Source organism: Rhinopithecus roxellana, chromosome 11 (genome assembly GCF_007565055.1).
Source record: "Rhinopithecus roxellana isolate Shanxi Qingling chromosome 11, ASM756505v1, whole genome shotgun sequence".
Lineage (NCBI taxonomy): Eukaryota > Metazoa > Chordata > Mammalia > Primates > Cercopithecidae > Rhinopithecus > Rhinopithecus roxellana.
The window spans coordinates 134876633-134890144 of record NC_044559.1 but is presented as its reverse complement, the minus strand read 5'-3'; the positions used below and the strand labels follow the sequence as shown (position 1 = coordinate 134890144).

At 42.1% G+C, this 13512-nt stretch overlaps 1 protein-coding gene across 5 annotated transcripts in view; it reads left to right on the top strand.

The window, feature by feature from the left end:
* The window catches only part of SGPL1 (sphingosine-1-phosphate lyase 1), a 68657-nt gene that overhangs the window by 50168 nt on the left and 4977 nt on the right, over positions 1 to 13512 (top strand). For all 5 annotated transcript variants that reach the window (XM_010362855.2, XM_030940608.1, XM_030940607.1 and 2 more), the window contains 6 exons: positions 5368 to 5456; positions 6802 to 6907; positions 8394 to 8492; positions 9183 to 9332; positions 10693 to 10931; positions 12730 to 12876. In XM_010362855.2, the coding sequence (XP_010361157.1) occupies positions 5368 to 5456; positions 6802 to 6907; positions 8394 to 8492; positions 9183 to 9332; positions 10693 to 10931; positions 12730 to 12876 (830 nt within the window). The remainder of the gene's footprint in view (positions 1 to 5367; positions 5457 to 6801; positions 6908 to 8393; positions 8493 to 9182; positions 9333 to 10692; positions 10932 to 12729; positions 12877 to 13512) is intronic.

Sequence of the window (13512 nt, the reverse complement as noted above, 5' to 3'; positions counted from 1 at the left end):
ATTTTTTGAGACAGGGTCTCAGTCTGTTGCCCAGGCCAGAGTGCAGTGGTACCATCTCAGCTCACTGCAGCCTTGACCTCCCTGGGCTCAAGCGACCCTCCCACCTCAGCCCCCTTGAGTAGCTGGGACTACAGGCGTGCACCACCATGACTCACTAATTTTTGTATTTTTAATAGAGATGAGGTTTCACCATGTTGCTGAGGCTGGTCTTGAACTCCTGAGCTCGAGCGATCTGCCGCCTTGGCTTCTCAAAGTGCTGGGATTACAGGCGTGAGCCACCATGCTTGGCTGTCTTTTTTTTTTCTTAAATCTGCTTGGTTGTTTTTTATAGTCCCTTTCCTTGGCTTAACTTTTGTTTACTTAAATATATTACACGTAAATATCTTGTATTCTGTGTCCGATAATTCCAGTATCCATGAGCGTTACCTGATTCTGCTGGCTTCAGTCATGGTTCTTTGTTTCCTTATATTCGTGATTTTATTTTATTTTATTTTATTTTATTTATTTATTTTTTTATGAGCCACTTATTTTTCTGGGAACCTAGGGATTCTTTGAGGCCTAGATTGAAGTTAAGTCTGGAAGTTCTCTGCTTCCAGAGAAGATTTGTCATACTTTTGTGAGTTGTTGGGGATTGCCACCACACTGGAACCAAATTAAGTCAAATCCTTAGCTTGTCATTTTGTACCACAGAGGTAGTGTGAATTCTGACCTCAAACTCACGTAAAGGCTTCCTTGGTACACATTCTTGAAAGATTACTATTTTTCTTTACTTGAACATCAGGGTTGATAAAAACAGTTTTTCTTTTTCTTTCCTCTTTTGCAGTAGTGGGATTGATTTCTTGTACACTTGAGAGTGTGGTTTTTTCCAGCCATCTCCTGTTGGACTCCTTACCTTGGGCAGTCTCTAATGTATCTTCTGGTCCATCCCTTGCTCATCTGTCATTGTAGCAGTTTGAAGTCTGTAGGGGTTGGTGCCACCCTCAGGGTGAAATCTAGTTTTGCCACTTACTTATCTTGCAGGATTCTTGATTTTGCTTTGTTTGGGGGTTTAGTAAGAGTTTCTTTATGTTAGCTTAATGATAGGTTTTAAATTTTTTTTTGATGTTTTGTTAATTTTTTTATTTCAGTTAGGAGGGTTGCTCAAGGTATATAATCTATATTGCTCAAAATGGAAGTTTCATAATTGTTTTTTCCGTGTGATAGACCTTTGTATGTTTGAAAGCCCCTTTGTCCCTGAATCTTCTCTGCCCCACATTTTTCTGGGTTACTCAGCTGTTCATATGATTTCACAGACTTCCAGTCTTTGTAGTCATTCTCTGAATGACTTTTGGTTGCTTCTGGCCAGATTGAACACAGTTCTCCACATGGGGAGTGGCATTGGTCTTTCAATCTGTCTTTTTAAATCTGGGTTCAATAAACTTATCTCAGACCTTTTCCTTGAAGTCAGCGTTTTTATTCTCGGCAATGTTTATTTTATTCCTTGCTGTTCCTAATGTCTTTGTTAGTTCTGTATGGATGCTACTGGCTTTGTTTTTTTTTTTTAGGTCTGTAGCTCATTCTGTTGTTTCATGGTCTAGGTTTTGAACTCTTTGTTTTCTTAAATTCATGTTCTTATGATACTTTCCTATAGTGAGAAAGTTATAAGGGGTTTCCTTCTGTCCCTTAGCTTGTTTCCTTCTGAGTTGGGTTTTTATTTTGCGTGCTACATACTACCTTTTCCCCTGCCTTTTAGTATGTTTGCATAGTTGCCTTGCCATTTTCTCTCATCCTGGGGTGGCATTCTCCAGACATTGTTTTTTCTTATGCACTGTGGGTGCTTCTTGTCTGAGACCATTGGGTTGGGGACAAAGCTCAGCCAAAGCTTTGTTCTATCTGTATTAGAATATCTGGGTCTGTTCTGAGATTCTCTTCAGTTACCTATCAGAGTTCACTCTCTTATTTGGGAGAGATAATACCCTTTGATTATTTAATTCACTGAAGTCTTCACTCTAAAGAGCCAATCCTGATGTTCTCTCTCCCGTTTTGCTCATTTCTCCCTAGCAGCCATGTTTACCACTCACTCGTGAGAAGAGGAAGAAGATAAGGAAACCCCCTCAGCTTGCCTCTCTGCAGATTTGGGGGTATGAAGGAAAATTCTCAGGATTTTGCTGACTTTGCAGTATAGTTTCAAGGGCTGATTAGAAACTAGTGTTTTACTTCTGCTCTCTGCTGTTTCACTGTTTCTTTTGTTTTTGATTGCCAATATTCGAAGTTTATTGTATTAGATTATTTCTCTTTCCTTGTTTGGTTGTTGTTACTGTAGGTTTTGACTCTCTTTCTCTCCCTGCCCTCACCTTTTTTTTTTTCCTTCCCATCTTACTCCAGAAGTCCAGGCCTAGGGGTTTTTTGCATTGCTGCAATTAAACCATATCTGTATTATTATGATCTTCTTCAGCACATGTGTGAGGGATCAGAAGAAGGATAGAGTCTGATTCCCAGCCTCTTCTAATATTTAGACTTTTGTAAAATAACGAGTCAGCACTGGTGTTGTCTTTTTCCCTCTCCCACTCTGTCTCCCCCACTCCTCCCTTAGCTTCTTATTTTTCTCTCTGGATGAGCTGCTTTTAGTGAAGAAAGAGTTCAGTGTTCAGAGCTGGGAAGCCAGAAGATAAGACCAAATGGCTGGGCAGTCTTTAGGCTATTCCTAGCTGAGAGTTGTAAGCTCTCTCATTCTTTGTTCTTCAACCTTAAACTATCTTTCCTAACTTTATTTGTCTCAGTTACAATGATAGAGGTAACTTCACATACTAAAAGAAATTAGGTTACCATGTGAAACACTCTTCTTGGCTTGTGCTAATGTCGTCAGATCCAAACAGCATCTGAAAGAAAATTTTCCAAGAAGATGATATTCTCTTGTTTTCTGAAATACGTATCGTATGTTAAAGTGAGAGTGTTTATACATATTGAAAGAAGTTGAATAACATAACAAATAGTTACCGAGGCCTCCATTTTCTTACTTCACAGTGAAAATTCCTGTTTTTCTTTGGGTATAGGAGGTAGAAAGAAGTGGGAGAGTAATAGCATTTTAAAACACAGAATCAGAAATACAAATTAAAAGTAGAACCTAGGGCCAGGCATGGTGACTCATGCCTATAGTCCTAGCACCATGGGAGGCTGAGGCAACTGAATCACTTGAGCCCAGGAATTTGAGACCAGCCTGGGCAACTTGGTGAAACCCCATCTCTACAAAAAATACAAAAGTCTGCCAGGCCGGGGGGCGTGTGCCTGTAGTTCCAGCTACTCCAGGGGGCTGAGTTGGGAGGATCTCTTGGGCCTGGGATGTGGAGATTACAGTGAGCTGAGATCATGCCATGGCACTCCAGTATGGGTGAAAGAGTGAGACCCCATCTCAAAATAAACAAACAAAAAAGTTGAATTTAGGTATTCCTACTTTTACAGTCAAAAGTACACTGGTGTTTGCATAACAAATAATGATGTTTTGACTAGTTATTGAACTAAAAATAGGACACATGAAGCAGGTGACTAGGAATTTGGAAATATTATTGCTTAGGTCATTACTGGACCTTACGAAGAGATTGACGCACTGGAGACTTGGACTTTGCTGGTCCCTCCCCGACTTTCTTCACAGCTGGCTTGGCTCTGCTTGTGACATTCTGAGGTTTTATCCTAACCCCCAGGACATGCTGATGTGCAGAGCTGACCTCAGCTATAAGTACTTTTGTCTTCTGCAACATAGAAATGTAGTGATCTACAAACAAGTGTCCCATGCCCAAGTTCGGTGCATTATTTTGTGGTGATGGTCACATGTTTCATAAAGACTTCCTGAGTCAAGAAATGACTTTTCTCAGTTCATCTTCCATATAACTCCTGGCCACAGGGATTTTGTATCCAATGGTATTTTTGTCCTGTATGTGGATATTATCTTAGGAAAGTTCAGTGATTACTTTATCTGATTCCATCTTGTATTAAGCTACACTAAATATGAAAATGTAGAAAGTTTTACTTCTTGTCAACAGTTGCTAATGTATGACATTGAGTGAAACACTTTTAATTCCTCAAGGGCTCAGTTTTCTCACCTGTAAATTGAAAAAACCTTTCAAAGATTGTATGAATCTTCAGAGATGGTAAGTCTAAGAAATTGTCCAGCTAGTTTAGTACTGTGGCTTTTTGTTTGTTTTGGAATGATTCATTCTCATATATTATTTTTTTTTAAAAAATAGCCAGATGGCTATGACATGCCTGTGTTGGTCAAGGTTTACTGAGAGTCAAGTCAGACACTAAGAAATGTGGAGGCCAGGTGCAGTGGCTCACGCCTGTAATCCCAGCTCTTTGGGAGGCTGAGGTGGGCCGATCACTTGATGCCAGGAGCCTGAGACCAGCCTGGCCAACATGGTGAAACCCTGTCTCTATTAAAAATATAAAAATTAGCTGGGCATAGTGGTGGACGCCTGTAATCTGAGCTACTCAGGTAACTATGGCAGGAGAATCGCTTGAACCCAGGAGGCAAAGGCTGCTGTGAGCTGAGATCATGCCCCGGCACTCCAACCTGGGCAACAGAGTGAGACTCTGTCTCAAGAGAAAAAAAAAAAAAAATGGATTGAGGGTTTGTTAGGTGTCAGCGACTATGTCAGGTGCTAGGAATGTTGAGGAATGTTGTCATGAACAGACTGGTCCCTACCTTCATAAATGTATAGTCCAGTGGGGAAAATAAGATGAATAAAAAGACCCCTATGTCTTTTGTTTGAACTCTGGTAAAGAAATGTGTTTATCAGAGGGGCTAGGCCAAACATTAGGAAAACATTTTACTTCATTTAAAAAGGATTAGGATTTTTGTTTTATTTCAAACAAGGCAACAAACTTCCATCAAGTAGAAACTTCTGCTTTTCTCTTTCAAACTTGTCAAAACCAGCAGTTTACTTTGGAAAGTCTGAATGTCTCTTCTTAGTGTATTGCACAGTTTACTAGAATTGTAATCACAATTTCACATTCTTTAGCAGGCATTGAAAAATTTAAATTAAAATTCTGATATTTTTGAATGACATAAAATGCCGTATCTTATCTGAAAATTGAAAAATTAATACACAAACATAAATGGATTGTGAATGGGTGGGATCTGGGCGAATGTGCATTTGTCTAGACAGTGCTGAGTTTCTGCTCATTATTTAGTAGCTTTCATTCTTCTCCTGAGCCAAAATTAGGCTTAGCCAATGAAGCCAAATTTTCCTTCTGGAAGACATGGCAGTGTCTGCCTTGCAGCATGCATCCAAGACCTTATCTGTTTCTATATCAAACATTGTCAAGATCAGGGCATGAAGAATCGGGGCATCCCTGACTCCCCCAACAGATGGCATCTCTTCTTTATTATAGGTGACTTCTGGGGGAACAGAAAGCATACTGATGGCCTGCAAAGCATATCGGGACCTGGCCTTCGAGAAGGGGATCAAAACTCCAGAAATGTATGTATGTGTGGCTGTTTTGTCCCCTTCTGAATTTGTCTGTCTGGAGTACTGCTTTATGAAACTAAACCAGATAATCAATTTTCCTGCTCCTTCTCTTCCTCTCGTAATTCTGGCCCCCTTCCGCCCTGTCCTAGCCCCTCTGCCCTTATCCTTTTACATTCAGTAAAATTCTAAATGGATCAGCCAGTTATTTTTCAAGATAATTCCCATCCTGCCCCACCCCCAGATCACACATATTATATACTACAAGCAAAAATAAGATCCTTTTTCCAAAATTGAGAGTTTGAGGACTACATCTTTGAATCCTGTGGTATTTGCAAGTTATTTGGAGCCTAAAGAAAGCTCTCTAGGTACTTTACTTCTGCTTATCTTAGAAAGTTACTTAATATTATAGGCTGCCTCAGGGTACTCTCTGGGAAAACTTTAGTGTGAGGGCTGTTTTCTGGGAGGAAGAATAAAAATATCTTTTTGAGATTTACCCACATTGCCTTCTTTGGACATAAATTTGATGTTTGGTTACATTATTTTTCCTAGACTATTCCCTTGTACAGTATGTTTATCCTACATCTTAATATTTTTACTGCAAGTGTCACTGACAAAGGGGATTTATTGCATATGGTCTCATGCTGTGGTTCATATGTAGCATAAGAGAATAAACCAGGCTACCATTCTTTCTTCATACGTTGATCTTTGGTGCTTGCAACTTCCTCAGTAGTAGAGATTTTTCTCCTTAAAGGGAACAGATTTGTTGTATGAATGGACTAGTTGAGGAAAGTCTTAAAGCAAATACCCGTGAACTTGTTTTCTCTTTCAACACTGTTTGAAATACTATTTTCAAATGTGTAGGAGAAATGGGGATTTTAGTTTCTTCAGGTTTGTGGTCTTTCAGAGTTGGAAGGGGCCACTGAGCTGATGCTTGGCCGCTGTGTTCACATTTCTGCTTGAACATGCATTGTGCCGGGAAGCCTTCTTCTCATTCTCACTGAGGTGCCTGTCTTTGGTAGGCAACTGTTAGCCAGCTCTGCCTTGTGTTGCTCTCACCCAAAGTCTCTGTCCCCCAGCTTTCCGCCTGCCAGCCTTGCTTTATGCTTTGGATCCCTCACTGTGGGATCACTTCTGAGTCCTCTTCCTATTGCCAGAATGATTTCCTAAATAGGAGGGAAGTTTCTGCAGAAAATCAGTGGGCCTCTTTTTGGGTGTGCTTAAAAAGAAAGCAGTATGAACACTTTTAATTTGGGGGAAAATAATCAGAATTTACTCCCGGTAATTTAGATTAGCTGCTAATGATGTTTTCTGTTATTTTGGCCTGAATTTCATTATTATTCTCTTCCCTGTCATCTAGTGTGGCTCCCCAAAGTGCCCATGCTGCATTTAACAAAGCAGCCAGTTACTTTGGGATGAAGATTGTGCGGGTCCCATTGACAAAGATGATGGAGGTGGATGTGCGGGTGAGTCCCTCTGGAGGGCCCACTGTCTGTGCTGGGCTCTGATGGCAGAAAGGTCCTCTTGTTGAGTAGCTGTTTACAGTCACACTCAGACAGGTCTGACTGCCTTTGATTGTGGCAGCCAGAATATGAAAAACCACTGATAGTGGTGACTGACTGCAGCTTCAGTCTTTTCTTTTTCTTCTTTTTTTTTTTTTTTTTTGAGACGGAGTCTCGCTCTGTTGCCCAGGCTGGAGTGCAGTGGCGCGATCTTGGCTCACTGCAAGCTCCGCCCCCTGGGTTCACACCATTTTCCTGCCTCAGCCTCCTGTGTAGCTGGGACTACGGGCGCCCGCCACCACGCCCAGCTAATATTCTTTTTTTGTATTTTTAGTAGAGACGGGGTTTCACCGTGTTAGCCAGGATGGTCTCGATTTCCTGACCTTGTGATCCGCCTGTCTTGGCCTCCTAAAGTGCTGGAATTACAGGCGTGAGCCACCGCTCCTGGCTTCAGTCTTTTCATAGGTTCATGAATTCTGAAAGGGAGGTGATCTAGTCACTAACTTGGGACTTGAGAGACAGAGGTTTTGCTGTCAGCACCATCACTTTTCCTTTCTTTTCTCTATTTGTAAAATGAACATGGACTCAATTCCCTTAAGACTCTTACCATGGCCTGGGCATGGTGGCTCACATCTGTAATCCCAGTACTTTGGGAAGCTGAGGAGGGAGGATTACTTGAACCCTTGAGCCCAGGAGTTCGTGACCAGTCTGAGCAACATAGTGAGACCCCATCTCTACACAAAATTTTAAAAAGTAGCTGGATGTGGTGGTGTGCACCTGTAGTCCTAGCTGCTTGGGAGGCTGGGGTGGGAGGATCACTTGAGCCCCAGGGGTTTGAGGCTGCAGTGAGCTGTGTTCACACCACTGCACTCCAGCTTGGGTGACAGAGTGAGACCCTGTCTCAGAAAAGAAAAAAAAAAAAAAGACTCTCACTGTGGTTTAGATTGGCTTGAATTAATACCATTGTCATTATAATAGTGATTATTTTTATGCCTCACATTTGTGTAGAGGAATTTTCTAGTTTCAGTGTTCTGTCAGAATCCCATTTGAGCTTTATGACATTCCAGAGAGGTTGATGAAGCTGTTACATTTTTGTAGTTCACAGATAACAGACTAACAGACTGAAGTAGTGTACTGAGGGTTTCACTGCTGATAGGTTGTGGACTGGGGTTCACATTTGGCTCTTTGGCCTCTTAGCTCAATATTGTTTTCGCCCCCACAGCGATTCTTTTCTTATTTTGTGCTCAGACTATTCTCCAAATGGACTTACCCGGACTTGCCTGTGTCCTGTCACCATGGTGGGATGCAGTCTTCTCCCAGTTGGAGTGGTGAAGGAGGGGTACTAGTGGAACTGGAACTCTAAGCTGGCAGCCCAGATTGCTCTTGGCAGCAGAAGAGAAGAGTAATTGTGACATAGATTCTCATTTTCCTTTAAACTTTAAATCCCTAGGCAATGAGAAGAGCCATCTCCAGGAACACTGCCATGCTCGTCTGTTCTACCCCACAGTTTCCTCATGGTGTGATAGATCCTGTCCCTGAAGTGGCCAAGGTATATGAGAGAAATGGGCTGCTATGGCAGGCAAATGGATATTTTAAAACAAAGCCTAATGGGGCAGTACTTGGCAAATAGAAGTGATTTTTATTTTTGTGTTCGACCACGGTAGTGATGAGTGGCTCTCATCAGCCCTAGGGGAAGCCCTGCAGCTCTGTTTGAAGCCTCTAAAAGTTGCTAGTCTCTGCTGTGGGGGAGGATAGTACAAGGCTGAGGCCTTTTAAACTGGATATTCTGACATAGTATTGCCTTTTAGATTGAGATCTGGAAATAATCTGCATGTAGGAATGTGCCCACCAAAGGGTGATATTCCATAAGCTGCCCCTCAGCACCTCCCTCTCCCTCGCGCCTCATCTTGTAGTGACTGAACAGGACCTTTCCCTTGTGCCAGAGGCAGCCTAAATCAGAGCTCTACTCATTTCCTGCTTGATTTTGCAGGGAGTTTGAGGTCATGCATATTTAAATACAAAATACATACCATATTTCAGATGAATTATTTTGAAGGGAAAACACATTTGAAAGATAAATTTTGTTGGGAATGTTAAAAATAGCCATTTTTTTAAAAACATGGGAGGCATAATACAGAACAGCCTTGTGTTTATAGCCCATTTTTCCACCCATGTCTTGCAGTTTTTATTATAGGGCTATAAAGGAAATTCTCTTATGTTCTTTGTTTTTTGGAACAAGCTGGCTGTCAAATACAAAATACCCCTTCATGTTGACGCTTGTCTGGGAGGCTTCCTCATCGTCTTTATGGAGAAAGCAGGATACCCACTGGAGCATCCATTTGATTTCCGTGTGAAAGGTGTAACCAGCATTTCAGCTGACACCCATAAGGTGAGCTAAGGAGGAGATCAAGTGTTACCAGTTGATTATTTTGACTATTATTGATAAAATAAATTGGTAGCTTCCCCCCAAAGTATAAAATTAACTATAGAATTCTCATCAGAGGCTTGTTTTAAACTCTCTCTTTGCTGTCACCAGATCAGCTGGTTCAGGTGATGGGGTATAGTGGTAGAGGTAACAAGCAGTAGTGAAAATGAAACTATTACCTTTATCTCAAATTGGCTAGGAGAATTTCTGTATCCACTGACTGTGTGTAACTAGAGCATGCTAGTGTAGTGGCCCTTGTTTAAAAAGCTCCCTGAAGCCTTGAGCTGATTTGAGGTGGAGGGTAGAGGAGTGTGAGGGTTGGTAGTAGAGTTCCCATGCTGGTAGATAACATCAGAGCTGCTGTGCAACTGGGCTGAGCCTACATGACAAGCGAATGTTGACGTAAGAGTCCTTTGGGAAAGGGGAAGAACCTGTGTGCTCAGGAACATTCAGCATTTGAGATGGCCATGCCTGCCACCCTTGGTGGACTGAGACAAAGTCTAGATCAGTAGATAACGCTATTGAATATACATCCAGATGTGGAAGAAGTATTAGCAGCCTCAGGAATGTGTACCTTGTTTTGATTGCATTTTCAGGGCTTGTTTTAAACTCAAGTATATTAAAGACTTGTTTTTCAAAATCTGTGTGATCTGCAGCCGATTTTCGGTCAGCATCTGTTTTTTCCTTACCACCCAGATAGCGCCTGTGTCCTTTTCCCATAACCATCCGTTTCTGGATGGTTCAGGTAATGAAATTAGTTCCATGTTAGTTTTAGTAAGAGTTAATTAGGGGGTCAGATGTTCTATAAGGAAACCAGTTACATAGTTCATTTTAAAGCTGGATTAAGTAGCTTTTAGATTCTGAGCACCATTATGTTCTTATAAGCATAATATTCTTAGTAATACCAAGCAAAAAAGATGGGAAGGGGGTCAGATGGTGATTTTAACTCGAAGTGTCAAATTCCATCTCTTCATGGCTTCCACTGCAAACTTATTCTTGTTTTCATCCCAACATATGGCCCCCAGAGAAATATTTTAAATAAGGTAAACCACATGCTGGGCAAGAGAGGGAGTAAACTGATTAACTAGGCACTGTTCTTCCCTGGGTCTCAGATTCCTCTTTCCTAACATAGAGAATTTAAACTCCATCTCTTAAGTTCCTACTACCCTTTAGCATTTTAAGTTTGAATCCTTAATGTGAGTGGGAAACATAACAGAGAAACTGAGAAATATATAGGATTTCCTTTGCATGATGAGAGTTCTAGGACAAGGTCTGCCAGACAGAACGATACTCTCACTTTTCTTGTCTGCTGCTTCGTCCACAGTATGGCTACGCCCCGAAAGGCTCATCATTGGTGTTGTATAGTGACAAGAAGTACAGGAACTATCAGTTCTTCGTTGATACAGATTGGCAGGGTGGCATCTATGCTTCCCCAACCATCGCAGGCTCACGGCCTGGTGGCATTAGTGCAGCCTGTTGGGCTGCCCTGATGCACTTCGGTGAGAACGGCTATGTTGAAGCTACCAAACAGATCATCAAAACTGCACGCTTCCTCAAGTCAGAGTATGTGTGGAAGACTGGGGTTCTGCCTTATCTGTTGCTTTTTTTTTCCTAGTTGGCTCAAGGCACCTGCCTGGCTAAGTATTCATAGCCCTAGCCCACCTGTTGTCTCCCGCAAGACAGAGGGTTTAGGGCAGCAGCTAAGGAGTGTGGTGCTGGCCTGGGAGGATAAGCTCCCTTTCTCTGCCCCGACTTTTGGAGGGTCTTCAGAGACGGGGGCCTCATTTGTAGGTTGTCTCATCTCTATGAATGTCGTAACAACTGGCAGCTCTTCCCCTAAAGCAGCTCTTCCCCTAACCGTTGTACAATTTAATGGTTAGAACAGTGATTCCCAAACTTGAGCATGCATCCTAATCACCTGAAGGGCTTGTTAAAACATAGATAGCTGGGCCCACCCCTAGAGTTTCTGATTCAGTAGAACTGGGATGGGGTCTAAAGATTTCCATCTCTGGAGATACTGATGCTGCTGCTCCAGGAATCATACTTGAAGAATCATTGGAATAAGAAAATAATTAGAAATGGGTCAGAAGGAAAGAGGAAAGGAGGACAATGAAATCTTGGGTTAAGCCAAAGCCAGAACAGGCTGCATGCTTTGTCTCATGTATCTGTTAACATCCTATCTGCCCATCTCTCTATGTGTCACTTGGATTGGGGAGGCTCTTTAAGTATACTGAGGGGGAAGGAAAGCTGCCAGCAGGCATTTCTCATTTGACAAAGGTCCTTGGCCAGGTGCGGTGGCTGAGGCCTGTAATCCCAGCACTTTGGGAGGCCAAGGCAAGAGGATCTCTTAAGCCCAGGAATTAAAGACTAACGCGAGCAACATAGTGAGACATTATCTCTACAACAAATTTAAAAATTAGTCATGAGACCAGGTGCGGTGAGTCATGCCTGTAATCCCAGCACTTTGGGAGGCCGAGGCGGGGGGATCACCTGAGGTCCAGAGTTCGAGACCAGCCTGACCAACATGGAAGGACCCCATCTCTGCTAAAAATAAAAATCAGCCGGGCGTGGTGGCGATGCCTGTAATCCCAGGAGGCTGAGGCAGGAGAATTGCTTGAACCTGGGAGGCAGAGGTTGCAGTGAGTCGAGATGGTGCCATTGCACTCCAGCCTGGGCAACAAGAATTAAACTCCATCTCAAAAATAAATAAAAATAAAAATTAGCCACATGTGGTGGTGTGTACCTTTGGTTCCAGCTACTCAGGAGGTTAAGGCAAGAGGACTGCTTGAAGTCCAGCAATTTGAGGTTACAGTTAGCTATGATCACACCACTGCACTCCAGACTGGGTGACAGAGCAAGACCCTGTCTCAAATAAGCAAACAAATAAATAAAAATTATATATATATAAAAGGTCCTCCTATAGCTCTGATAGGGCCATTGTTAAGACCTGCTATGCTATGTCTTGCTTTAGGGATTACATATGACTTTTTAGAACTGTGGAGATGAGCAGATTATTTTTCCAGAAATTTTTTTAGTACATCTTTTGTGTCTCAGAAACATCTAGGGGAATATGATGGGTAGTTGGGTAGACAGTTGTGAAGTCAATGAATCTGAGTCATTAGATCTAGATGGGGTTTGGGCCTTGGAGTATTTTTATTGTTTCATCTATGATTCTGATCTCAGTGAGAACCAGTGATGCCAGCGTAGCCTTCTTCTTTTTGAAGATGAGAAGACTAAAGCCCAAAGGGTTCGATTGCATTCATTATAAGGAAGACTTTGAATGATTAAAGAGATAGTGACCAGAGGACTGTATGTGACTGAGTTTACTTTTTCTTCCTTCCTTTATTTATTTTTTTTTAAGACTGGAAAATATCAAAGGCATCTTTGTTTTTGGGAATCCCCAATTGTCAGTCATTGCTCTGGGATCCCGTGATTTTGACATCTACCGACTGTCAAACCTGATGACTGCGAAGGGGTGGAACTTGAACCAGTTGCAGTTCCCACCCAGGTAAGCTTGAAGAAGCCTCTTTCCGTTATTTTGCTCCATGACTTTGGAAGAACTTGGGTACGGTAACCTGAAGTATAGAGTTTGACTGCTAGAGGCTAGTACTTTAGTAGCAACTGTAATATCTAAAAGATTTCTCTCTTATCACCTGGAATTATTAGATACAAAGAACAAGACCATTAGCTTTAAACTCTGGCAGAATTAGATGACAACCTCCCTAGACCAGTGGTTGGTCATGAGGTTTTTCTCCCGCTCTCTAGCCTCTCTACTCTCCAATCCATCTTGTACACAGCCATTATAAAATACTCGTTGTCTGGCTAATATTTAGTTCAAGACCTTCCCAGGGGGTCTCTGATCATTCAGACCTGCTACTGCCTTCTTTAGTAGACTTTTCTAACCTAATCTTCCTTGATACCTTTGCGTAAATGCACCACTCCAACTGAGTATAGGTCTGTTTATGTCCTCTGTGTACAACTTAGCCTTCCACACATTGGTGCATTGCCAGTCCCATCTGGACTATCTTTTTCCCTCTTCACAATTCCACTAAACCCCACTAAATTCCTCCAGGGCGAGATAGAATTTCTTCTGTGCTCTGAAGTCCTTTAAGACCCCAGCCATGTGACCCTGTCCCCATGAGAG